Source organism: Exophiala mesophila (genome assembly GCF_000836275.1).
Source record: "Exophiala mesophila strain CBS 40295 unplaced genomic scaffold supercont1.4, whole genome shotgun sequence".
Classification (NCBI taxonomy): domain Eukaryota; kingdom Fungi; phylum Ascomycota; class Eurotiomycetes; order Chaetothyriales; family Herpotrichiellaceae; genus Exophiala; species Exophiala mesophila.
The window spans coordinates 832,532-857,309 of NW_015622507.1; the positions used below are offsets into that span (position 1 = coordinate 832,532).

Consider the following 24,778-nt stretch of genomic DNA (forward strand, 5'->3'; position numbering starts at 1 on the left):
CTCGTTATCTCCCCTCTCTACCGTATAACCAAGCTTAATGATGCAAATGGTTCGAGTCTGCCATCGGCCTGAAATTGTTTGCTCAGAAGCCTTGCAGTCCGAAAACTATGCGTGCGTATGTATATGTCGTAGTGTTGTTCAGTATGCCACGTCCGGTCTATTTTGGGCTGTCTTGTGTTAATCATGGCGCATATCTGAAACCCTCTTCGCCTTCCAGTGCTGGCCTCTTGCCTTCATCGGCCAACCTGTTCTGTCGCTTCAACCACATGCTGAACGCAAAGGTCACGACGGCGTAGAGTAGCTGCATGCCAATCGTGCCCCACATTCCAGGGGTATATTGCTGTAGCTAGGTCAGAACTTTTCTACAACTGATCAGAGTTCCAAGGAGGAAGCCAGTCAAATGGAACACCTTTGAGACAGAACTTACAGGTGCATCCTGAGCTCGAAAGATTGTGCTGCCAGAAATACCCCCGGCACCTCCAATAGTGATCATAGCAGCTGCAACTACACCTTTCTTGGCTATGTCAGCGGTCTGGCTCTGCCCATAGGCCAGAGTAGACGGAATGTTTGCCTGTGTTCCATAAACAGCCAAGAACAATCCAAAGTATCTCACGCCTGGTAGTTTGGCATAGGCGACAATCACCAATCCAACAGCGGCGACAAGGGCCTGAAAGCACATGATCGGCCAGCGAATTCGATACTTGTCGCTGAGATGTGCCGTAGTGAGAGAGCAAATGATAGCAAAGACATATGGTGGCGAGGACAGGACTTGAGACAAGGCATAGGAGAATCCCATCCCCTGCGACAAAATGATGGGCTTGAAGAAATCAATACTGTAGACCGAGGAGGTGCAAACAAAATATTGTATGCCGAAGACCACAAGCTTCCAGTCGAGCAACATCTTCAAGCTTTGTTTGAGTGTGGGGTGAGCGTACTCCTTGACCTTTCTGTCTCGCGTGACTCTAGCCACTGCAATATACTTTTGCCGTGGTGTCAGCCATTGTGCACGCTCTGGGAATTCGACAAGAAACCAATAAGACACGAGTCCAGCGGACACCGTCATCATGCCTTCGACGATGAAGATCCACCTCCATCCTGGCCTGATTAGCACCGAGCAAAAGCATTACAGGAGCAGAAAGCCGGCCAACCTTGACGAAAGATACCATCTCCCACACGAATCAGAGAGAGAACGTATGCCAAGATTCCCCCAAAGCCTGAAGCAAGGATGGATGCCATGTAAAACATTGACACACGACGAGCGGTCTCGAATTGCTTGTACCAGGAGCCAATGATGAAGATGGCGCCAGGGAGTACTAGTCTTTGTATGAGAAGATATGCCAGACCAAGGTAAGCCCAGGGGAGACTTACAGCCAGCTTCGAAGATCCCTAATAGAGCTCTACAAACGGTAAGGGTTTCCCAGGAGTGCACAAAGCCCATTCCAAGGACACATAGTCCCCAAGCGGTGATGAGAAAACTGAGCCATAGCTGAGCTCCGATCCGTCTGATTACCTGAGGCCGAGTCAGTATTGCGCAGATTAGGCTCGATTGTTGGTCAGTACCAGGTTGCTCGGAATCTCGAAGATGGCGTAGCCAACGAAGAAGATCAAGAGCGCAATCGAGTATCGTGAACCAACGGCGAGTTCAAGAACTTCGCCCATGCCAGCTATGTAAGCGGCGCCAATATTGACCCGATCCAGTAAACTCAATGCGAAGACGGTGCACAACATGGGGAAAACCCTCCAGTCAAGCTTGGTCCTGCTGCTGTGTCAGGTTGAATGGGTGCATGGTCCAGGACCGCTACTCACACGAGAGACTTCTCTTCCTCTTCAGTCCAAAGTTGATCCGGTTCTCTAGGTGTCTGTTCCACATCGCCAGAGGAGATGGACACTGCAAGATCCAACTTCTCGACGTGGACAGGGATTTGCGGTTCATTGCTCGTGGCCTCAGCCTTGCCGAGGGTAGACATGTTAAGAGCGGTTGATACGGGCTATCTATTGTCAGGTTGAAGCCGGTGATTCAGATGGAGAAGTAGTGATCCAACTCGTCATTCACCTCATGTCTCTTGCTTCTTATATAGCATAGAAGTCAATCTATGGCCTCGGTGACCAGGATTTACCACGACTCTCTCCGCTTCAGTCGGCCCCAGAAACGTGGGGAGAAGTCGCTCTCCGAGAGATAGACTGACATAGAAATGATGGAGAGCACATGCCAAGAGTCCTTCTCAAGTAGTTGACCGTATTCTTTGAGAAACGATCCAGCGAAAATCCCAAGATCCAGAAATTGGGACACCATGATTGGTTTCGATCAGCATGTCTGGAGGCCTGGGCATATGCAGCACGAGAATGCAAGGTCGGACTGTGTATGTCTAGATGGCTGGGTTCGATATCGAAAGTCTCTCCATCGAGGCTCATAAACCCCAATCCCGAGTGTTGACAAAGCATATAACGAAGGCGAATAAAGATGTAAAAGGAGAAGCTGGGTGAGGGTTCGTACGGCCGAATGTACAGTATATTCAACGCCAATGGCAGTTGGCCATCTATAGCAAACAATCCCATCATTTCTGGGGAGAGTCTGCCATGACTAGTCCTTGAAAGTGATTATGGTGGGGCTGCTCATTGCGGTGGAATTGGCATGAGAGGCTCGGTACGATTTGATATCTCTTCAACGAAGCTGATAGAACTGCTAGCAGCGCGCGTAAATACGTGCGTAGGATGACATGGGGCAAATGCTATGGGGACAGACGGTACCTAGATCGAGCCAGGACTTCCGATATGGACTTTTGTCCGGGGTAGTTGAGAACTTGGGTTCGTCACCAATCCGAATTCTCAGTTCTAGTTCCATTTCGGGGTGTCGGCTTTAAGGGTTCGGATCAGACGACTCAACGTGCGTATCTCGAGCATCCGTCGTTGCAGAATGGGTTGGTGAAGGAGGTTGTTATTGGCTCGGTGTTTTGCCTACCTGGCCAAGCTTTCGCAACGGCTATGTTGTGACCATCGAGGAGGGAATAGGCTGCGGGGTGAAAGGTGGAATGGAAAGCCTCGACGACAGTACTCGTACTCGTACAGTAGCTAGTTGAATTGCAAATCACCTTACGGCCGGACGGTTGGCATATACTGATCTCTTGGACGTCTCTGTGGAAGGTGAAGGCGTTGTAAAGGCTTGGGTGGAGGTAGGGAGAAGCCGGCAGGGGAAGTGGAAGGGTTGTGGAAATGGAAATGGAAATGGTGTCTGGCACTCCATCAGAAGTGGAGAGATTGGCAGCTTGAAGCCCGAGAATCTTCAGCTTGAATGGTGTAGAGCAATTGCAGTCCAGGTTCTGCAACAATCAAGAAGTGAGCATGTTGTATAGAGAGGTCAGACTTCACTGAGTGTGTAGGAAGGGAAAAAGCAAGAGGCAACTTCAGAAGAAGTCAAGAGTAAGGATGAGCGAGGCACTTGATCGAGGAAGGGACTGTGAAGGCTCTTGCTGTTGCTTCAATGTTGCATCCACGGCAGGAACAAGTCAGCCAGGTAATGAACAAGAAGAGGGACGAGAGTAGAAATTATACGATATCGAGAGTCTATTTGAATCATAGAGGATGTGAACTGTTACGAGTCTGGTCGGTTTCATATTGGACCGTGTGATCTCAATTTTCATCATCTTGATGAGTGATGACTCCCACAGCGTGTCTATTCGTAATTGAAGTAATGGGACGAAAGAGGAAGCTTCAGCCAGGTTGGCTACCTACCTGCTTAACCTTATCTATCACTCTTTTAACTCCCACCAACGCTGCCTGGTCCCTAAGTACCTACTCCGTGGTCTGGTAGTGCCCAAGCCACTCGGCCCCCCAAGAAGAGCCGCGCTTAGGCTGGGTGGCTCAGGCTCGTTGGATTATCCGTAGTCCCCCAAGCCACAAGTGACGTCGATCCTCGAGCAATCACATGGTTTTTTTTTGGAGCCAGAAAAAAATTACCCCAGATTCGACCAAAAACCTCCAGCGCTGTTATACCAACATCGAGATCATACACTCGCACTCTACACATGCACGATGCGTTCCCTCCCTAACATCATCGTCACTGGCACGCCCGGTGTGGGTAAAACCACTACCATCACCCAGCTCCTCTCCCTTGCACAGGAAGAACCTCAACCCCTCCACCTTAAACATCTCTCCATAAATGACATAGTCAAGGATCGCCAGGCACATACTGGATATGATGAAGAGTTGCAGACTTTGATCGTTGACGAGGAAAAGTTGATGGACGAAGTGGAGAAAGAGATCGAGGATGGCGCTGGGTCCGGAGGCTGGATCATTGATTGGCACTCGACAGATGGCTTTGCCGTGAGGTGGGTGGACTTGGTGGTCGTCCTCAGGTGCGAAGAGACAAGTGTCCTATTTGATAGGCTGTCCGCAAGAGGTTACAAAGATGCAAAAGTGCAAGAAAACATGGACGCTGAGATCTTTGGTGTCATCGCCGAGGAGGCCAAAGAAGGTTGGGGAGAGGATGGTTCTGTTGTCGAACTGCAGAGTATCAAGGTCGAGGACATTGAGCAAAATGCCGCGTCCATCTATGAATGGATCTTAAACTGGGTCAAGGATCAGAAAGACAAGCCAACTGCGACTTGAGCCACTATGATTACGCCTTTCTCCACCAAATGTCTCGAGGGTCCATCATCGAATCACGCCTCCAACTCACCCCCCGCCAGCCACGCCTTCAGTTTGGTCAGAGCCTTTCCTCGGTGCGATACCTGATTCTGATCCAAAGTCAGTAGCGTCCACATGCTACACTGTAAGAATCGACGGATGATGGCAAGAGACGGCACCTGCTCTGTAAACACCACAGCGAGCCCTTATCGCCTTGGGGTTTGCCTGTCTTACCTTCTTGTCCTTGTCCATCTCGGCATAAGTCTCACCGTCATACTCAAACACTGCATCCCAACCTGCATGTACGTCAGTAAAAGGATATACCAGCTCACCACTCCATGGCATGTCCGGCCCTGGAGAGACAGAGACTCATACCAAATATCCCTGGTCCTCTCGCTGGCACGATTTTGCCCTGGGTCCGACCTTGAAAGATAAGGGGTTCGTGGCCCGGTCCAGCAGAGTACGCGAACGTGCATACTGCGAAGGCAGTCTTGTCCTCATAGGCAGCGAGGAGGTTGTTAAGACCTTCATGGCCCAAAGCCTGGAGGAAATATTTTCTAGCCAGTCGAGCGTTAGACTGGGCCGTGTAGAAATGGAATTCTTAGGTACTTTGGCCAGTACTGTGGGATAGATTGAAATGGACAGGGTAGGTAGTAACCCAATTTTCAAGTCTTGCTCACTGATAATTCCACCGACCTTGCCAATTCAACTGCGTGATTCCACTTACATGTAGGGACCTGGGAGACCTTTCAATGCCTGGAACTCCAACGCAGTGTCTTCTGTCAGAACTGGGCCTTGGACCTGCAATGGACCTTGTGTCAGCCACTTCCAGAAAGAGTTCAATCACCAGGATATTGTAGATGTAAAAACAGAGGGCGAGTGAGTGGGAAAGAGCGTCGCTGTAGAGAAGGTCGTTCGTGGCTCCTTGCCCGCCGATTAAAATTAGGGCTCATGGCCAATCATACTTTTAAATAAAAGACATGCCAACCGGCAACGACAGATTCAGAACGAGGGGAGTCGACGTCAAAACCATCGAATTTAAAATCCTTACCACTTGGGCTGCCCGAGAGCACTTGTCCCTCGCTACCTCCTCGATGGTGCCCTGGATCTCAAAGAGACCTGGCACATCCCGGCTGCGGACCTCGAGGCCTTCGACATGGCTAAGAATGGCACGCACTTCAGATAGTTTGTTGGCATTGCCGGTGATGAAATTCAGTGTCGTTGGGCGAGATTCGCTGGCGGCCATTTTCACGGTGTCGTCTCGTTGGCCCTTGGATGAGTAGTCGACCGTCAGAGAGTGTTGAGATAAAGTCTGGATAAATGGAAAAAAGTGGGTGATCGCTGACAACCACCCACCATCCAACTCATAGAGCGAATCTCGTGCAACCATGCAACTCACACATTTGACAAGTGAAACCCTCGCCAGCATACTGACAGTCTACTATGAGCATTACTGACTATGATTTTTGCTCAGGACATCTTATCGTGACTTGTTCTATATAAACCTCTATGCCATATCCCTGCCAATACCATCTGTGCGCCAACACCGCAACACCTCCGCTCCAAACAAACGCCTCTCCTGTCGTCGCTATGCAATGATGACTCAAGAATGAACCTCCCGATCCGAGAAAACTCCCATCGCGCTCATGCTACGAACAGCAAATCATGTGCATGCCCGCCTGGCCTCGCCTTGGCCTCATCCTGCCGGAGCCGCAGGTGTCTTGCCGTCCATCAATTTCAACAATTCAAAGTCTCGATAACGGGACAAATAGCTCTCGCCTCTCCGATGCGCCTTGAGAAGCTTCTCCGGCTCTGCGCACTTGAATGCCCTTGACATGGTCAAGGCAAGCTTCTTAAGGACCGCGCTTGGATTGAACATTGGATCATAAACAACAAGATTGACGAGTCCATCGACTCGGCTCTCCACCCCGACAATCGTCATCGAGTGACCGTGGTGCTGAAAATAGATGGGTGGCTTGCTCGTGATAACCACTTTGTCCCGGTTGTCTCGGCTATCCTGGTCGTCAAAGTATTCACATACAGCACACAGCATCGTCTCCGAAGCTTCGACTGTGTCGGTGGAAGCGTACGCAGTCGCTTCGCATGGAATGTCGAGGCTCATCAACAACGCCTGTGCTTCTGGCGTCCCGATGTACTTTCGCGTGAGTTTGATCCCACCAGTCTCAAGCCTGCCTGTGGAATTGAAACCTCTGTCCCAGGCACTTTCAATCATGTCCTGAATTCTCAGGATGCTGGGCGTCCGCCCCGGGAAATGCCTATAGCCCGTGCTAGCGGATTCCTGAATATAGGATACCAACATCTGAATATTTCGGTATCCACAGAATCCTCCTTCACGAGGAATTTTGGCAATGTGACGAACATCCGGACTGCAGTAGAACGCTCGCTCGACCGATCTATCCAATTGAGAGAGTCGTGCGAGAACAGGGATTAGATGGGGAGTTTCATTGGCAACGACTTCTACCCGGTTCAGCAGACCATCTGGTCCGATTCTGTTAATGATGGAGGTTTTGGCCCCGTCTTCGAGCATGCGCTCTAACCAATCCGGCATCTGCTTCTCGTGCGCAAAAGGACCTAATTCAGCTCGCTAGAGATTGTGAGCCGGCCATTCAAATCACCTATAATAGTGTCCATGACTTACCCCCAAGCGTTTGGACCTGCCTTGTTTGGATACAACCGCTTTATAGGGTGTGCTCCGTTTGGGGGACGAGGAAGTGCCTAGGAACATCTCTTTAAGAGGAGAAATCCGTGTTCTGCCATTCTTCGGTGGGGTCCTGGACTGCAGTTGTTCTTGATTGCGCAAAGCTTGAGATATCGTGGTAGTGAAGCCGTTGGAAAGTTGGGCAGGGTGACGCTCCTCGAGAACAAGATCGACGTCAGTCGCTGAGACATCTTCCTGAGCATGCATGTCGGCATGAGCGTCCAACTCGAGCATGTCAACGCGCTCACCGCAGATACATGGGACCCATGACGGGGTTTCATGGTCACCTACTTTTGGGTTTGGTAGATCATCCCTGGGGTTCATCGTGGCTTCCTCGGGGCCTTGGCCGGGTCTGGCAGGTGCGTTGGAATTTTCGGACAACGCCAGCTCTGATGGTAAGCCTGCTTCCTCAAAGGCGAGGAGCTGCGCCAACTCGAAATCATTCAAGTGAGCGGTCGAAGAGTTCCAAGACTGAGCAGAACCGCCGACATCAGATTCAGCATGAGATCTGTCGACATGGTTTTGAAGATCGTCAAATTCATCAGTTACGAAGCTGCAGAATGGACATCGAAGAGATTCATCCTCAGCATCCTGAGGCCTGAAGGCCATGACTGTTGTGAGACTAAGATGACCAGGGTGTGTGTCATCCCCGGCTGAGATTGATTGTTGGGCTGTTTGCTATTCCTAACGAACCGCCCAGATGGGCTGACATGCAATACGTCGAGGAACTAGTAAAAATGCATAGTTACATGTCGTTATCAATATGAGTGGGTGGGTGGACGCATACAAAGGGTATTGTGTGAAGTTGTGTTGCCGTTCGCAGGGCTGCATTATTAGATAATCAGGCAATACAGCCCGGCTAAGTTGCATGCCTGGGGGAAATCGAGGAACAACACAAGCAATTCATTTTGCTCACCAGAATGCCAAGAGAGCACAAGGGAATGTTCTCCATCCTCAAGAGTGACAATAGTCACGAGAGACTGACATATGTGAGTAAGGCATGCATAAGGAGCATCTGTGGATGCATATGTGTAGGGAAGAGACACGGTCAGGTACAAGTCTAGTAAATCCCTCGGTACTTGTGGTTAAACTGAGTAAACCGAGTAATTCAGGTACTCGGCGATTGACTTAATTACATGCGGCTACCTACTTGTGTAACGAATGGCCCCAGTGCTGCCCTCGGACATGGGTTCGAGATCTTTGGGGCCTCGTGGAACTACAATCACAACAGTCGACTCTTCCATTATATTACCATATGATCATACAATGGCTATCTTTAGGCGTTCATGACCCTCGTATTTTCCTGGTTGTGGGAACCATTAATAGACCCTCGTATAACTATTCTCCTCGTACTGTTGAACATAAGGTCAGCATGACAAGGTCCCGATTTGATGGATACACCCCGCGGACCAAGGGTGATTCATCAATACTCCGATCCTTGACCGCTCGCTCGGCAGATGGCCTGTTAGGTTAGGCCATTTACGAGCCAATCCATGGGATGAGGATGGCCGAGGGGCCAGAGAGGCAGGACTAACCCCTCCGCCCCAGGGACCAAGCAATCACAGCCTATGAAATTCTTCACCGCCCGACAAATTTTATTCTGCCGATGGCGCCAGAAGTCCAGCCCACCCACAACTGGCGGCGGCATGAGCAAGTCACTCGTTCAACTCTCCTGTCTGTCAGTGGCATGTTCTAACTGCGTTTCCTCCCTGTCATCTCATCTCAGCCTTTATTATTCTTCGCATTCAGACATACTAGATATTGGGATATTCTTGAAGCATGTTCCAGTCTGTCTCAAGTTCCCGATCCCCGCTACAATCATGACATCCGGTCGTCTTCTGAACGGCGCCATCTCCAGTCATGCCCCTCTAAGCGGCACCTCAACCCCTGCTACAAAGCCCTTCAATATTCTCAAATTTGGCGGTCTGTACACCCGCTCTGAGTTTTCGTGACCGAGTGTCTGACCTTTCCCAGGCACAAGCGTTGGAAAATTTCCCGAAGATATTGTCAACGTAGTCAAAACTAGTTTACAACAAAGCGATGTGGCTATTGTCTGTTCAGCGGTATGACTCACCCACGCTGCATCAGGTCATTCGTGCACAACTGACTTTTTTCGGTCCAACAGAGATCTAGCAGTACGAAAGCTGCCGGCACCACCAACAGATTACTGCGCGCCGCCACAGAAGCAGAAAATCACAAAAGTTACGATTATAAGCGTTTGATCGAAGATGTCCGGCTCGACCATCTCGAAACGGCCGATACTTTTATTCAGTCCGAGGTTATCCGTTCTCGGTTCAAAGAAGAGGTTGAGGAGGAGTGTAATTTAGTCGCCCGCATACTCGAAGCTGCCCAGACATTGGGCGAGACCAGCCCCAGGTCGAGAGACAAGGTCATGAGCACGGGCGAAAAATTGAGCTGCCGATTCATGACTGCTTTGCTACAAGACAGAGATGTCGAGGCCACGTACATTGACCTCGCTGATATCATCGACTTCAAGGTTCCGCACAGTCTGGATCAGCAATTTTATGACAATGTGGCAGCCGCTTTACACAGAAAGTTGGAGAATATCTCGGGCAAAGTGCCTGTCATCACCGGCTATTTTGGCTCTATCCCTCGCGGCCTTCTCACTACGGTTGGTCGAGGCTATACCGATCTTTGTGCCGCTTTGGTTGCTGTAGGAACTCGAGCGCATGAATTGCAGATCTGGAAAGAAGTGGATGGAATCTTCACTGCCGACCCTCGAAAGGTCCCTACTGCCCAGTTGATCCCTCAGATCAGCCCAGCTGAAGCAGCCGAACTTACATTCTATGGTTCTGAGGTCATACATCCCTCCACCATGGACCAGGTCATTCGAGCACGGATCCCCATCAGGATCAAGAACGTGATGAATCCTCGCGGGAGCGGCACTATCATTTACCCCGACTCGCCATCAGAGTTGAGCTCCGCCTCGTCAGGCCACGACCCCAAACTGTTCAGGTCACGAAGCACGAGCTACTTGGCCGAGAGTCAAGGACCCAAGCGGCCAACGGCGGTGACGATGAAACACAAGATTCTCGTGATGAACATCCACTCCAACAGAAGATCCTTGTCACATGGCTTCTTTGCCGGCATTTTCGCCACTCTGGACAAGTGGCGCTTGTCGGTCGATGTTATCTCGACTAGCGAGGTCAACATGTCTATGGCCCTCCATTCAGAAGCTCCGCTGTACACCGGTGGAGGCGATGATGAATACCAGATTGTGGACCAGGACTTACGGGGTGCTATCGAAGAGCTCCAAAGCTTTGGCACGGTGGACGTCATCCCGGAGATGGCTATCGTCAGCCTGGTTGGGAAGCAAATGAAGAATATGGTCGGAGTCGCAGGCAAGATGTTTGCCACGCTGGGCGAGGCCAACGTCAACATCGAGATGATCTCGCAAGGTATGTGCAGGCGCACTGTTTGGAAGAAGAACTGAGCATACTGACCAGTCACAAAGGAGCCAGTGAGATCAACATTACCTGCGTCATCGAAGAGCGAGACGCGGACCGGGCGTTGAACATTTTGCACACAAATCTATTCACTTTCCTGGATACATGAAGCAATGGGTCTCGTACGGTTAGAAGCGAAGAAGCGGCATTTGGGGGCGTTTGAGCGGACCAGACCGAAATCTTCCTGAATACTTGGACATTGATCTACCCGGTAATCAAAAACGGAACTTGTCAGCAAGCATTTTGGTGTGGAATGACCAGATTTGGCTGGCTCATAAAATCTCGCGGTGGAAATGCCACAGATTGGCTCGGGAATTATATCTTGATTTGACAGCAAAGAAGCAGCGCCAGCAGCTGAGAATACTTGCGCCAGACATGACTTGATCAGACGGATGTGTCTGGATCAGCATTGCCACGGATGAATAGTGGGTTCTGACAGACGTCAAATAGAAAGCACTTTGAACCCACCCCTGTCACACCTCCACAAGTGAAGTCGGGAATGTCAGTGACAGTTCAAGCGGAACAGCCAGACAGCTTTCAAATCCCATGCGGAAGATCAGGCAGCTTCAACGAAGTCTCGTGATAGCGGTCGTCTTCAACCCCATCGATAGATAGTCCGGCGACATGGATGGCTAGGGAACAGGAATCGACCTCGGATACTAAGAGGAGTGCGGGCTCAGGAAGTGGGCTGTTCATTGCAAGCGACATCCGGAAACTGCAGGACGCGTCGCGGGTCAGAGACATGAAGAAGTTGGTAGTGGAATCTATTGTGTAGTTGAGTACAGCCACGATAGCCAACTATCACCCACCAGTGGCGTAGCCAATGAGACAGGGCGGGTCCGTGAACGCTTTTCTCTTCTGAAGATCGTCGATAAAATGACATGGCCACGCAATAAGCACCAATGCCCTTCAGGCGGGCGACATATGTGGAAGCCTTTCAGCATTTCACGTCATTCAAGATTTGAGAATGATTGGATGTGGACAATTGACCTCAAGGGTCGAACAACGAACAACGAACAACGGGCGGGATAAAGGGTGGGTTTTCAGATTGGGGTGGATCCAGAGCCCCAGCGGCATGGGATTGGATGACGAAGATGGCCTTGGCCCTAGAGAGATGGCGCTAGACCCAATTTCGGCTTAGGCAAGTCACGTTGGAGCGCGTTCCGCGACCAGTGCGCCCTCAATCAGGCCGCCTGGTCTTGACCTTACGACGTCGCGCGTCACGTTGGCATCGGCAGGAACGAACCCGCATATCCCATATCCTCAACGACTCCATCATTCATTCACTTCACATAATTAGGTAACTCTGTACTGCGGTAGCTGACCACTTGAGGTGGTAGTAGCAGTAGTAGTAATTGCTTGACTCTTGGTCTCTGCTCTCATCTCCGGCTACCATCCCTCATCGACGGCCACTCAGCCCAGTCAGCCGAACGAGTTCCCTGCTCTGCCGAAAAACCTTTTCCTGCAGTTGCCCGCCACGAAGCCTGGAAGCACTTGGATTCTTAACTTTTCAGCCCTCTTTTAACTCGCCCTCGCCCTCGCTCAACTTCCCCAAGTCTTGTCCCTCTCTCTACTGCCCACCACTCGCCTTCTCAGCCCATTCTCACCTGCACCTGCATCTGCTGACCGCCCCAAACCCTCCCACCTTCCTCAATCGATTTTATGACACGCTTCGTGTAAACATACCAACCTCACTCGCGACTGCTCATTCTATGTTCGAAACCATGCTTCATTCTCTTGGTTAATTCCATCCTCAATTATCTGAAGTTGCTATTCCATCCCTTTGGACCGCCTTTGCCAGCATTCATACTTGGCACCCCTCGATCCGACCACCGTAGAGGGCTCCAGTCCACACCACCTCTTTGCCATTCTTACCGCACAGACACGTCCCGCAACTTGAGCCACCACTTCGGTCTCTTGACACCCTTCAAATCTCTCCTTGCTACCACAGACGCCCATCTCCATTATTACATTATTTCCTGGATTCACAGACGTGCGAGCCTAGCCAGCCGTGCAGATCGAGACCCAAGTGGCTCACATCTTTCCACATAGGTCGAGACAGTCCATGGGCCTGCCTTTGATCGAATTTCACCTTTATCCACGCGACTTCGACCTCGAATACCTCTTTCCTGGTTCCTCCAGTCTTCCTGGACTTCCAGACAACTCACCACCATGCCGCCGACGCGTCAACCGCCGTACTTCCACATCCATCAGGATCGGGTGACCGTACCCTCCAATTCCTCCCCCAGCAGGAACACCAAACCTCGTCCTCAACTTCAACCATCCGCAATGCCTCTACAAGATATTCACAATCCTCCCTCGCATTCGACCCACCATTCTCATCACTCCCATCACAGTCCGGCTATGGTATTCAGCACACCCATGGCCTCTGAGCACCCTGCATCCCCGATCAAGAATGATATGCAGGCCATAATGCGTGCAGAGAACTACTATGCAAACATGAACTATGTTTCAATTCCCCCTCCACATACCGCCCCTGCAGTCTACGCCGGATCCCCAATCAAGCGAGCACCCATGCCACTCCCACAACAATATCGACCCAACTCCCAAATGCTACGGCCGCAGTCAATGTTCACAACGTTCAACAGCAACTTCGACCCCTATGACCAGCAAAACCTCCATCCAGCTTCCGCCACACACGAAAATTTTGTTGACTTTCCAGAACCATCCTACGTGGGAAAGCAGACGCTCAAGCGATCATATTCGGACGCTCAAGTTCCAAACGCTCGACCCTTCAAAAAGGCAAAGGCTGACGAGGATGCCACAGCGGAGATCCCTGCCCCAGAAGACATGCCTCTAATCGTGGATGATGGCAACAAGCCAAATTATAGCTATGCTCAGATGATTGGCATGGCCTTGCTCAGATCTCCTACTCGAAAGTTGACACTGTCTCAGATTTATGACTGGATCTCAAAAACCTTTTCCTACTATCGTGAAGACACCAAACAGAGTTGGCATAACAGTATCAGACACAACCTTTCATTGCACAAAGCTTTCACCAAGAAGGAGAGACCAAAAGGCGACGCCGGAAAGGGTTGTTATTGGATGATCGAAGAGGGCATGGAAGGTCAATTCTTCAAAGACAAGAATCGTCGTGGAAACATGTCGCATGTGCTGGTCCAGCCAGGGATGACACGATCGGAATCTGTAAAGGTCCCACAGCCTGTCTCCGATGCCCTGGCACCGAATCAATTCATCAGTTTGCCCAGTGAGCCCCCACGGCCACAGACAGCTCCTCCTCTGCCCGATCTTTCATCGGATGCCACTGTTCCTGCCTCGGACCCTGCACTCCACGAAAATGACAACGAGACGGTAGAGCTCGATGATAGTGTGCTACCGACCCAACCGAAGTCATCTCCTCCTGACGCCATCAACTCGTCACCACCCATGACCACTTCCAACCACCATCGTAATATCTCCTCTCCTACTGCGCGAATGCAAAAGCCATTGTCCGGTCCACGACCAAGACGCGTATTGTCCAAGGTGGACGACAGTGGATACTTCTCATCTATCGAATCATCCGCAATGCGCCCTAAGACTGCCTTCGTGCTGACCTCTGAGCTTGATACGGAGCATGGAAGGACAAAGCGAGAAGGCCGTGCCGAAAACGAGATTCGACGTCTCCGAGGCTCGTCTCACGATATGACCCCGAGCCACATCAGGTTCATGGTTCCTGCACAAGATGGTCAGCAATCCTCTTCTCCCGTGCGCGTCAGTCCCAATGTTTTGGTCAATCCTATGACTCCTGCAGTGCGTTTCAAGAGACCCCAGCGACCGCCCCCTTCTATCTCTCCCAACACCCAGCTACACTATCATCGCAAAGCCATGCAAGACTTTGCAAACTCTCCCATGAAGGGCTCCGGCATGTGGGTCGGCAGTGGTAGCCCATTTGTCTTTCCACCAGTCGTGCCCTCGAGCCACATTGAGGATTCCAACTTTGAGATTTTCTCTGACCCCGTCAATGTCGGAACCCCGTACACTCCTGCGTTTTCCTCGCCTTTGAGACCTGCGGATGACCGGATGACTGGCACACGAGCCATCGTGTCAAATGCGCTGGTAGACACCGCCGGAAATGCACAAAAGGCGTACAGCAAAACTCCAACACGCTCAAGCATGCTGAAATCCAGCTTGCAAGCCTCGTTCACTGGCTCCCCGTTTGGGGCACCAATTGACAATGTCATCAAGAGCTACGAGCACACCGACCTCTTTGACTTCAATTCTTTCGAAAATGACAGCTTCGATAATGACGAAGAATTTGACCTGACTCAGGGCTTTGGAAGAATTGGAGAATCGTCTATTCAATCTTCTGGTACACATCACGTTCAGCGACCTTCACTGGGAGGTCGGAGCAATACTTCTTTGTTTTGACGTCAGCTTGATGTCTCGCGCACCAAAATGATGCCTACAATGGCAAATGAGGACTTTTTGATCGGGGGTGCATCCTTCGAATTGGATCCAGACTCAGGATTGTCTCGGAAGGCATCGTGTTTCCCAAGTTTTCTTTCTTTCTTGTCTATGGCAGGCACTGTTGGATGGGCTACACTTTTCTAATTGACTTGGATTAGTCGTCAACCAGAATTTGGTTATGAGGACAAGAATGTATGAATTTCCCCGGGCATTTGGTCCGATGATGACGATATGGACGAACATGAACCATACCTTCTTCTAATGAAGTTGCCAGCTTTGATGCATGGGCCAATACGGCAATCTAGAGTGTTAGGCAGCAATGCAATGATGATGCTCTAATTGACCGAGCATATAATATGAATAAATCATTTCGAGAGATTTCTTTCCTGAAGGACCCCTGTTCAATGAAGCGATGGCACGATGTCGAAGAGGAAGTCCGTCAAACGCACCGAAAGCACCGCCCGAATTGACTTGCGGTGCTTCACTAATGACTAGCGTCGTGTTCGATGATAGAACCAAAGATCCTTTGCTTTTTCAACAGAAAGATCTGGGCCATGCTGTTGGATATAAAGCTCGAAGAACTTTTCTTCTCTTGCCTGAACCACACCAAAGTCCAACTCGGGCGCTACCCAGCCATCTTAATCTGAAATCAGAAGCTCTTGCGTAAGCTTTCGTAGCTTGAACCAACTCTGGTATCCAGCTGACTGAACTTGATGTATCGTCAACTCTTCTTTTCGATAGAGACAGTTGGGGTTGTCCTGAGAGTCCCATCCTCTCCCTATTTCTGAACAACTCAACAAGACGGTCTTTGAGTGGCATCACACCGTCATTGTACGTTCTTTCGCAAAGAGGGAATAAGCCTCATAGGGTGTCGACGTGTGAGGCTTCGTCCTTAAAGAGATGGCGAGGTGATTGTGCACGTGATCTGAGGCCCACGCTTCGACCCCATGTCGAAACGCCAAGACCAACATCTTTTTTCGGAGTCTCGAAAGCATCAGGTGCCAGACGCAGTCACAGATTCCCCAAGCAGAGAACTTCACAGTCTCGAGTATGGGGCGCGGCATTTGACTCGAGCCCTTTCAAGAAAACCTGGAGTGAGGTTCAACAAGAGCTATCAGAGTATCGGAGACCTCGTTCGGACTGAAAACTTCTTATATCACAGTGTTGGCATCAAGATGGCCACTCCGCGCTGTCTGCGGACAGCTATTGAAACGTGTCGACCATGCAAGGTACGACCATCGCGACTGCTGTCCTTTTCCAACACTATGTTTCTGAAAGAGCCTCGAATTTCTCTTCCCCCGGTGATTTGGCGCTATGCGGCGGGTATGAGCTAATCTCCATCTAGTCTTCCAGTCTCATAACTCGCATTCGGGTATCGGAGCCATCATCACACAGAGTACGCCAGTTCGCTTCGACCGGGCCCAAGTACTATGCCCCGAAAGACATCACATCAGGATTTCCCACGCCAGAGGTCGGTTCGAGGAAAATAATGGAGATTGAAGAGGACTCGCAGGAGAATGCACAAGCAGTCAAGCCAGCCAAGTCTCAGGACACATCGCCGCTGTCAGATGCAAAAAGCGACAACACCCGTGCCATTGCTCAAAGCATCGTGATTTCTGCCAGTCAGGAAGGGCCACATGTGCGAAATGCCGCAAAGCAGCCTCGTGTGAGCTCGACAGGCAAGCCCAAATCCAAAGACACGTCAACCGAAACAAAACCTCCCACTCCTGATTCACACAACACGCCTAACTCTCTTCACCCGGATACTGTCAACGTTCCTCCCAATGTCCTCGCAGCCTTCCGAACCGCGGTACGACACCCGCCCACCCACGGCATCCCCGTGGCTTCCTTGCAACTTCGATCCTACAGCGTCCGCAACCTCGAATTTTTTGCCGATTTTGCCGTGCGCGCAGCCTACTGGCTGAATCTTCCTCTCTCAGGCCCAGTGCCACTACCAAAGATCATTGAGCGTTGGACTGTGCCGAAATCTCCATTCATCTTCAAGAAGACTCAGGAAAATTTTGAGAGAATCACGCGCAGGCGACTGTTAACAGTGTATGATGGTCACCCAAGTGTGGTAGAGACTTGGTTAGCATTTATCCGGAAGTGGCAGTTCTACGGCGTGGGAATGAAGGCCAACGTGTGGTCATTTGAAGGACTGGGTGAGTTGTTCTCCTGCAGCGTTCAACATTTTCTGCTCTCCACCGTTCACTATGTTGCACGAGGGAAGAAGCATTCTCCGTGATCCATGTCGTTTTCTCGTTCGAAACATGATGCTGACCATCGCTATTTCTATGATAGACGTTGCCAAGACTATGGACAAACAATTCAACGAGCTTGAAAAAGAGCTTGACGAGAAGCTTCGGTTGTACGGGTTCAACCAGGCTGCTGCAGGCAATCGCGACCTTCTCCGGATGATGTTGAAACAAGGCGTCCGTGGCCCTGGTGTCGGGGCAACAGACGTCCGGGACAAGTCGAGGATTGGCGAGCCAAGTACGGAGGGAGATGTGCTATAGATGCCTTGCCATTTGAGTTGGCCTTTGGCAGTCCCCAGGGACACCTAGCGAGCTCTATCTTGATGGCCCGTTGCAACCACCCTACTGTACTTTTATATATAATTACCCGCCCCATGGGACGGGGCTTATATGGATACCATTGTGAGATCTCCAGATAGGCCGCGATTCAGCCAGTACATTCAGTGTGCCGTTGCCGTGCCCTGATATTGATTGACCCACAATACAAGTTCGATGCTGATACCAAATCTGTCGTGTTTAAGTCGTGGCTGATGTGGGTGCTAGTGAGTGAGACATTGCCTCGGATATTCTCATGCATTCTCCTTGTTAGCCAAACTCTCTATCAATAAACGAAGGGAATCACCCACAACGACCATGGAACAATTCCGTCCGAGTCCCAGGATTCGCCTGTGCGTCGATCGCGGGGCCCCTCAAGCTCGCTGGGACTGATTGATCAACCCCTCAACCCCGGACCGTGATCGAGGTGCAGACGTCCACAGTATACTGTAGCTGGCCATTTACGTGGGAATCGCGGAACTATGTCGCACGGCACTTGCCCCGTAATTACTTGCATTTTATAGGTGATTCCTCTGTAGGATAGTCGCCAGCGGCACTTTCTGCTTTGATACCTATTGTAGTCACGAGAACAACACTATACACCTATTCAAAATGTCACCAGGTCTGTTGACAGAGCACGATGAATATGACTTTATCGTCTGCGGGGGCGGCACGTCGGGCTGTGTTGTAGCTGGTCGACTCGCCGAAAACCCCAACACTCGAATCTTGCTGGTCGAAGCTGGACCTCATAATAAGGACCTTGAGAATGTTCATATGGTCGGAGGTACAGCCTCCCATGAGATTCTTTGACCTTGCTCATCTGACCCCCGCCGTGCGCTCTAGGATGGTCCAAGAACTTTGATTGCGAAACAGATTGGAATCTGGTGACGGAGCCCATGCATGGCGTCGATAACAGGCAGGTCAAATTGAGCAGAGGAAAGTTCCTCGGCGGTTCTTCAGGAGTCAATGGCACCCTATGCATCAAGGGCTGCAAACAAGACTACGATGACTGGGAGTAAGTGGCACTCGACCAGAAAAAGGTCGTCGACTTATCACTGTTAGTCTTCAAGGATGGTCTGGAGATGAATTCTTCAAATACATGGAAAAGGTATGTTGTCTCAGGCGAGGGTCCTAGACGAGTCAGTGGTCTGATTGAAGATTTGGTGTCCAGTCGGAAACATTTCACAACAAACCATGGTTTCAAGCCGATGAGAAAGCCCACGGATACAGTGGACCATTGCACACCGAACCATACGACCTAGCTCCGATTTCTCAACTGCTGCTCAAGTCAATGGAGTCTCAGGGCCTGCCCTTAGTTCCCGACATGTTCAGCACTGGTGAAACGCCGCATGGTTGCGGACACGTCCCGAGAACCCACCACAAAGGGATCAGAACCACGGGCGCCGACTTTGTGACAAATGATTACCATAGGAGCAATATTGATATTGCCGTCGACACGCTGGTTGACAAGGTCAACTTTGTCGAAAAGAATGGAAGCCCTCACGCGACCAGTGTTAGCCTTGTTGACAAAAGCGGAGCGAAGCGTGAGGTCAAAGCCACCAAGGAAATCATCCTTTCCTCGGGTAGGTTCCTGGCAAGAGATCAACAGATTGTCCGAATGACTGACAGGGTCAAGGCACCTACTGCTCGCCTGCTATTCTGCTCCGGTCTGGTGTTGGCCCGAAAGAAGATCTTGATCGATTGAAGATTAAGACTATTGTCGACTCCCCCGGCGTAGGACAAAATCTGCTGGATCACCTTGTGCGTATCACTGTTTCTCTCTTAGAAGGATACCGCCTGACATGCAACAGATTGTCTTCACCTTCTACGAGACTGAGAAAGAAGGCCTCACCAATGATCACCTTGTGTATGCACTTCCTCTGCATGACTCGGACTCGCCTGATGTTGACTTCATGCAGATACCACGACGATGCAGCGACGGCTTCGTACATGCAGTACAAGGAGCACAAGACTGGCGTACTGTCGTCGTTTCCATTCGGAGCCTTTGCATTCGCGAGGCTCGACGAGCGGCTCAAGGACGACCCTGTCTGGAGCCAGGCAAAGACAGAGCCAGGTCGTGATCCCATGGGCTTGACTAAGAAACAGCCAAATATAGAATTCTTCACGACCGAGGCAAGTGAATTCTTCATTAACTTTTGTGACTATTCTGACGGAGACAGCTATATGGAGGCCCCAAACAGTATGCCGATTTCCCTATTGGTGAGTTGTATCATATCGAAAGAAAACGACAGAATGACTCACCGAGAGTGTAGATAAAAAACATGCGTTTGCAATGATCACGGAACTTTTCTCCCCACGATCGAGAGGCACAGTCACCCTGAAGTCGACGGATCCATTTGAGAATCCAGTGATCGATTGCAACTACCTCTCTGATCCGTTGGATCTTCTGGTCCTGACCGAAGGATGTCAACTCGGCAATGAGATTGTGCTTCAGGGTGCAGGGACCAAGGACGTTGTCAAGGGGTCATGGCCGCAAAGTGAGTACCATCCGTACCAGAGGGAAACACTCCCTCCCCTCTCTTTTATTTCAACTCACACTTTTACAGATGCTCTCCATCACACATTCACCAAGCGAGATGAGTGGATTTCTCACGTCAAGCAGAACGCAACCACGTGCTACCACGCGGCTGGGACTTGCAAGATGGGTCGCTCGGATGACAAGGAAGCCGTGTTGGACGAAAAATTGCAGGTCCGCGGAGTGACGGGACTGAGAGTGGCTGACTGCAGTGTGATGCCAACATTGCACTCCGGCCATACACAAATGCCGGCATATGGCATTGGCGAAAAGGCTGGAGATCTGATCAAACAGGCTTGGGAAAAGGCTTGAACCTCAGTAACAGACCTTTTTATGATTTGATAGTCCAGAAGAAGGTCTGGGTAGACTTGATGAGACGATTCACCACAGTAGGTAGATAAGCGATGATGTATATCGTGACCCCAATCAAACACGTGATCGAGAAGGCTGAGTATTGCAGATACCAAACACCGAAGGATATTGGTGTTGGTTCAAGTGTATTTTTCATCTTGGCGTGTTTTGTCCAAAATTACCTTACCTAGGTACATCCACCTTTTTAATCAGTTGATACTCTTGTTCATTATTGTTGTCCTTGGGATCTTTCCACAACTTCAATGTTGCTTTTATTTAATGCACCTTGTCTAGTGTGCGTTCGCTCCTTACGCATCTTCTGAAATGCCCGCGAGCATATCTCGCTCGTCTCGCGGGATCTTTGCCGTTAGACCAAAACTCATAACTCTTTCTGCAAGGTGCTTCTCAGCCAGCTCTGATTCCTGCAGGCAGCAAAGTCAAGTCAATTGGCAACAGTTCAATGCCGGTGGTGGAGTTGGTGGCGGTGTGAAGAGAGTCGGTCCCTCTCCTGGTTTTGTGGCGAACTCATTCGAAGAAGCATCGGGTCAGCCTTCAAGTTCCCATGGATCTCGAGCTTCAGGAGGTCCTCTCGGTCGCTCCGGTAGAGTGATATTCTCGGGAATCCAGCCAACAGGAATCCCACACCTCGGCAATTACATAGGTGCGCTTCGACAGTGGAAGCAGTACCATGAGCAGTCAATGAACCCTCAACTGGTCGGAGGCCTGGACACGGAGCAGTATTTCTCCATTGTTGATCTACATGCTTTGACTTCCGCCATTCCGCGTCAGCAGAGGGCCATCTTGAGAAAAGAGTCATATGCCTCATTATTGGCAATGGGCTTGACTAATCAGTCGTCCACAGCCGTGTTTTTCCAATCAGATGTGAATGGCCCTTGCCCTCTACAACCTGATGACCTTTGTGCTGATTTTCTGGAAAGATTCCTCATCATAGCGAGCTTATGTGGATCTTGAGCACCATTGCATCTACTGGATACTTGTCTCGCATGACTCAATGGAAGGTATGATTCCCCGGGAGGAGCTTTTGAGGATGGTACTAACGCGGTATATCAGAGCAAATTGAACCTGGACGAAAGCGTGAATTTGCACAGTGAAGAAGCCACTGCGAAACTGAAGCTTGGTCTCTTCTCCTACCCTGTTTTACAGGCCGCCGATATCTTGCTCTATCAGTGAGTGGACCACGTAGAGATTTTCATAGAATCCCGCTAACAATCGCAAAGGACATCTCTCGTTCCCGTTGGTGAAGATCAACTACAGCACGTTGAATTTACTCGCAATCTAGCCCGAGGCTTTAATTCTTATTTGACCCAACATGGTGGGGATCCTGTCTTTAACATCCCATCGGCTGTTCTTGGTGAGTCATGCGATTTGGTATGAACGCACACTCAATACTGACCGTATCAGTCGAGGGTAAGAGAATCATGTCTCTAAAGCGGCCCTCACAAAAGATGTCCAAATCCGACGAGGATCCAAAGTCGAGAATCCTGATAACAGACTCGGCTGTTGATGTCTTTGCCAAGATCAAAGGTGCTGTCACCGATTCCGAAGCCGGTATCTCCTATGATCCAGAACGACGTCCTGGGGTATCCAACCTGGTGGAGATCTTGAAGCATATGACTAACAGTCCTCTGTCATGCAAAACCATCGCTGAGGACCATCAGAACAGCTCGATGCGTGCGTTCAAGGAATTTGTGGCCGAGGCTGTTATAAATGAGCTTTCTGGAATCCGATCTAGGTTCCGGGAGTTGATGGATCCACATAACCCCGTCCTGCGCGACGAAATGCACCTCGGCGCACAGAAAGCACATGCAAAATCATCAATTACTTTCGAATTGGTCAAAAAGAACCTTGGACTAGCTGGCTGATGGCATGATATTTGCCATGACGCCAGCGAACCAAAGGTCTGAACGACTGAACGTGGCTGAAGTATAAGTACGACATCCACAAGACCGTCGATACATCATTTGGCCCGACCCCTTTCAGGCCCACATGTTCGGCTTGCTGCGTACAGACTTGGATGACAATGATGGGATGCATGCAGCCCCTTGCTGGAGCATTCTTGTGGATGAACGATTTCCATGCGACAATGGGCCAAGCTAGCAAGGGAACAGAATGCCAATGTGCTGGGCGTTTGGCGATATGCCTCCTTTCTTGCCCTTCACTGGTGAAGGATCAAATCCGGTCACGCACTGGGAGGATCTCGGAGGAGTATGAGACCTGCATCCATCAACTCATATCGACTTCAAGTTCTCAGGATACCCAACGAAGTCTCTAGAGGCATTTCCCTTTACGGTTGTTATAACCTTACTGCTCCGACATATGGTGTGGCTTGATGCTCTTTGTTGCGAGAGGAAATAGAAAACAAGACCCTGTATATTAGTATAGAACCACTTGTATATTATAGACAACTGTAAGATCACTACTCTGCAACAGTCTCAAGCATACTTTGTGATTGTCGAAGAACTCATCAACTCGCCTCCAGTATGTATTTCTATCTCCCAAAAGCCTCCAAATGCAGAACAACACTACTACCAATTTGGGAAAGTTTGTCCCAAACCTCTTTATTATGACTTCAACCTCTCAACGCCGTCTTTTCCTTGTATCATAAAATTGACACCCCAACGCAGCCATGGTATATCTCAACATAGGAGTCTAGCAGGGACACGACACCAGCTACCGACTCTACCCACCTCGACTCTGACATCTTTGTCGTCTCCCAACCACGCACCACAATGCGTGCCCCTCTCAAGCTCCCATCGAGGAGTTATACCCACATATCACAGCGACGCTTCTCAACAACACCGGCTGTGGGCGAGGTGGTAGACCTGGCCTTCCAGAGACATGACCCTCCGAGCCAGCCAGACAAGTCTAGGCCGCCTATCATCCTCATGCATGGCTTGTTCGGGTCTCAGCGAAATAATCGCACCATGAGTAAGTAAGGAAACACCAGTGGAATACTCAGGCATATCACGATTTGGCAAATTCTCCCTCGCTCTAACACTTGCACACCCCTACAGAGTCCTAGCCAAAGATCTGTTACGGCCCGTCTACAATCTTGACCTCCGGAACCACGGCGACAGCCCACATATCGGCAGACATGATTACACAGCCATGGCGCAGGACGTGGAACATTTCCTTGGCCAACATAAACTACGATCTCAAAAACCCATCCTGATCGGGCACTCGATGGGTGCCAAAACGGCCATGACCATGGCACTCCGGTCGCCTGACGCATACTCCGCTTTGATCCCCGTGGACAATGCTCCGGTCGATGCGGCGCTAAGATCCGACTTTGGCAAATACGTCAGGGCCATGAAGGAGATCGAGGACCAGAGAGATCCCAAGATTGAGAAACAGAGTGATGCGGACAAGATCCTACAGAAATATGAGAAGGATCCCGCCATCCGGGCTTTCTTGTTGACCAATCTGGTCAAGATGCCTAAGCGGGCGGCTGATAATACCGAAGACGACAAGAACACCAAGGACTCGCGTCCACAGTTAGAATATCGATTTCGCATCCCGTTGCAGACCTTGGCCAAGGCCTTGCCGTCACTAGGCGATTTCCCGTTCAAAGATCCTGAAAAGGCTAGATACGAGGGACCGACTCTGGTGGTGCGAGGAACTAAGAGTCACTACGTCTCGGATGAGGCGCTGCCCTTGATAGGACGGTTCTTTCCACGGTTTGAACTGTTGGATTGTGATTGCGGTCATTGGGTCATGTCGGAAAAATTTGAAGAGTTTCGCTCTGGAGTGGTTGAGTGGATTGGCAGGGTCGTGGATCAAGATTGATCGACTGACAGCTGACCGACCAACAAGTACTTGCTTTGGCTTGGAAGAGGATCAGCCAAAAAGTTCCTCGCACTTGTAATCAATCTACCGCGCAGGTACCCCCTTGGCCCGGGGGTCCAGCTGTATAGTAGTATCATTATAAAGAGAACGCAGACTCTAGAGCCGGCTCGAAGATCATAAAGGGGGAATCACACACAGCGTTTGTTCAGAACACGGATTTAAGAGGTCCCACAAAGAACACGACATTGTCACAAACACAAACACACGAGAGAGGACT

General features: G+C 50.4%; 9 protein-coding genes across 10 annotated transcripts; 6 read left to right on the top strand and 3 right to left on the bottom strand.

Annotated features, from left to right (window-relative positions):
- Positions 1-97: 97 nt before the first annotated feature.
- PV10_05528 (uncharacterized protein) lies at positions 98-1,967 on the bottom strand (the record flags this gene model as incomplete). The annotated part of the gene is made up of 6 exons (XM_016370208.1): positions 98-340; positions 428-1,095; positions 1,149-1,313; positions 1,369-1,510; positions 1,561-1,756; positions 1,807-1,967. The coding sequence occupies 6 exons, from the start codon at positions 1,965-1,967 to the stop codon at positions 182-184; spliced, it is 1,491 nt and encodes a 496-aa protein (XP_016222501.1). The 3' UTR covers positions 98-181.
- A 2,031-nt stretch (positions 1,968-3,998) lies between these two features.
- PV10_05529 (uncharacterized protein) lies at positions 3,999-4,815 on the top strand. The gene has a single exon (XM_016370209.1). The coding sequence runs from the start codon at positions 4,030-4,032 to the stop codon at positions 4,603-4,605; it is 576 nt and encodes a 191-aa protein (XP_016222502.1). The 5' UTR covers positions 3,999-4,029; the 3' UTR covers positions 4,606-4,815.
- PV10_05530 (RdgB/HAM1 family non-canonical purine NTP pyrophosphatase) lies at positions 4,473-5,913 on the bottom strand. Its single transcript, XM_016370210.1, has 5 exons — positions 5,675-5,913; positions 5,351-5,424; positions 4,999-5,180; positions 4,858-4,919; positions 4,473-4,733 (listed from the first exon to the last, which is right to left on the bottom strand). The coding sequence occupies exons 1-5, from the start codon at positions 5,867-5,869 to the stop codon at positions 4,659-4,661; spliced, it is 588 nt and encodes a 195-aa protein (XP_016222503.1). The 5' UTR covers positions 5,870-5,913; the 3' UTR covers positions 4,473-4,658.
- Positions 5,914-6,108: 195 nt separating this feature from the next.
- PV10_05531 (uncharacterized protein) lies at positions 6,109-7,969 on the bottom strand. Its single transcript, XM_016370211.1, has 2 exons — positions 7,283-7,969; positions 6,109-7,228 (listed from the first exon to the last, which is right to left on the bottom strand). The coding sequence occupies exons 1-2, from the start codon at positions 7,949-7,951 to the stop codon at positions 6,320-6,322; spliced, it is 1,578 nt and encodes a 525-aa protein (XP_016222504.1). The 5' UTR covers positions 7,952-7,969; the 3' UTR covers positions 6,109-6,319.
- Positions 7,970-9,020: 1,051 nt separating this feature from the next.
- PV10_05532 lies at positions 9,021-11,646 on the top strand. 2 transcript variants are annotated; one of them, XM_016370212.1, is made up of 4 exons: positions 9,021-9,265; positions 9,317-9,405; positions 9,468-10,761; positions 10,818-11,646. In XM_016370212.1, exons 1-4 carry the CDS (start codon positions 9,163-9,165, stop codon positions 10,916-10,918), a joined length of 1,587 nt encoding a protein of 528 aa, XP_016222505.1. In that variant the 5' UTR covers positions 9,021-9,162; the 3' UTR covers positions 10,919-11,646. The 2 variants fall into 2 exon arrangements, with proteins under 2 accessions (XP_016222505.1, XP_016222506.1); XM_016370213.1 differs by having other exon boundaries at positions 9,021-9,405.
- Positions 11,647-12,950: 1,304 nt separating this feature from the next.
- On the top strand, positions 12,951-15,265 carry PV10_05533 (uncharacterized protein). Its single transcript, XM_016370214.1, has one exon. The coding sequence runs from the start codon at positions 12,982-12,984 to the stop codon at positions 15,196-15,198; it is 2,217 nt and encodes a 738-aa protein (XP_016222507.1). The 5' UTR covers positions 12,951-12,981; the 3' UTR covers positions 15,199-15,265.
- Positions 15,266-16,184: 919 nt separating this feature from the next.
- PV10_05534 (uncharacterized protein) lies at positions 16,185-17,989 on the top strand (the record flags this gene model as incomplete). The annotated part of the gene is made up of 3 exons (XM_016370215.1): positions 16,185-16,466; positions 16,583-17,399; positions 17,539-17,989. The coding sequence occupies 3 exons, from the start codon at positions 16,185-16,187 to the stop codon at positions 17,751-17,753; spliced, it is 1,314 nt and encodes a 437-aa protein (XP_016222508.1). The 3' UTR covers positions 17,754-17,989.
- A 2,947-nt stretch (positions 17,990-20,936) lies between these two features.
- PV10_05535 (tryptophan-tRNA ligase) lies at positions 20,937-23,102 on the top strand. The gene is made up of 5 exons (XM_016370216.1): positions 20,937-21,576; positions 21,633-21,713; positions 21,766-21,881; positions 21,933-22,066; positions 22,117-23,102. Exons 1-5 carry the CDS (start codon positions 21,019-21,021, stop codon positions 22,575-22,577), a joined length of 1,350 nt encoding a protein of 449 aa, XP_016222509.1. The 5' UTR covers positions 20,937-21,018; the 3' UTR covers positions 22,578-23,102.
- A 235-nt stretch (positions 23,103-23,337) lies between these two features.
- On the top strand, positions 23,338-24,767 carry PV10_05536 (uncharacterized protein). Its single transcript, XM_016370217.1, has 2 exons — positions 23,338-23,647; positions 23,730-24,767. Exons 1-2 carry the CDS (start codon positions 23,445-23,447, stop codon positions 24,499-24,501), a joined length of 975 nt encoding a protein of 324 aa, XP_016222510.1. The 5' UTR covers positions 23,338-23,444; the 3' UTR covers positions 24,502-24,767.
- The last annotated feature ends 11 nt before the right edge of the window (positions 24,768-24,778 follow it).

Bases quoted from the DNA above. Each gene is read 5' to 3' on its own strand.
- PV10_05536 (XM_016370217.1), top strand. From the start codon at position 23,445: ATGCGTGCCCCTCTCAAGCTCCCATCGAGGAGTTATACCCACATATCA. The intron at 23,648-23,729 runs GTAAGGAAACAC...ACACCCCTACAG, and splicing joins AATAATCGCACCATGAGTAA to AGTCCTAGCCAAAGATCTGT.
- PV10_05532 (XM_016370212.1), top strand. From the start codon at position 9,163: ATGACATCCGGTCGTCTTCTGAACGGCGCCATCTCCAGTCATGCCCCT. The intron at 9,266-9,316 runs GTCTGTACACCC...GACCTTTCCCAG, and splicing joins CAATATTCTCAAATTTGGCG to GCACAAGCGTTGGAAAATTT. The intron at 10,762-10,817 runs GTATGTGCAGGC...CCAGTCACAAAG, and splicing joins CATCGAGATGATCTCGCAAG to GAGCCAGTGAGATCAACATT.
- PV10_05529 (XM_016370209.1), top strand. From the start codon at position 4,030: ATGCGTTCCCTCCCTAACATCATCGTCACTGGCACGCCCGGTGTGGGT.
- PV10_05535 (XM_016370216.1), top strand. From the start codon at position 21,019: ATGCCCGCGAGCATATCTCGCTCGTCTCGCGGGATCTTTGCCGTTAGA. The intron at 21,577-21,632 runs GTGAATGGCCCT...TTTTCTGGAAAG, and splicing joins CCGTGTTTTTCCAATCAGAT to ATTCCTCATCATAGCGAGCT. The intron at 21,714-21,765 runs GTATGATTCCCC...GCGGTATATCAG, and splicing joins CTCGCATGACTCAATGGAAG to AGCAAATTGAACCTGGACGA.
- PV10_05533 (XM_016370214.1), top strand. From the start codon at position 12,982: ATGCCGCCGACGCGTCAACCGCCGTACTTCCACATCCATCAGGATCGG.
- PV10_05531 (XM_016370211.1), bottom strand. From the start codon at position 7,951: ATGGCCTTCAGGCCTCAGGATGCTGAGGATGAATCTCTTCGATGTCCA. The intron at 7,229-7,282 runs GTAAGTCATGGA...CACAATCTCTAG, and splicing joins GCAGGTCCAAACGCTTGGGG to CGAGCTGAATTAGGTCCTTT.
- PV10_05530 (XM_016370210.1), bottom strand. From the start codon at position 5,869: ATGGCCGCCAGCGAATCTCGCCCAACGACACTGAATTTCATCACCGGC. The intron at 5,181-5,350 runs GTAAGTGGAATC...TCGACTGGCTAG, and splicing joins GGTCTCCCAGGTCCCTACAT to AAAATATTTCCTCCAGGCTT. The intron at 4,734-4,857 runs GTAAGACAGGCA...ACTTTGGATCAG, and splicing joins AGATGGACAAGGACAAGAAG to AATCAGGTATCGCACCGAGG.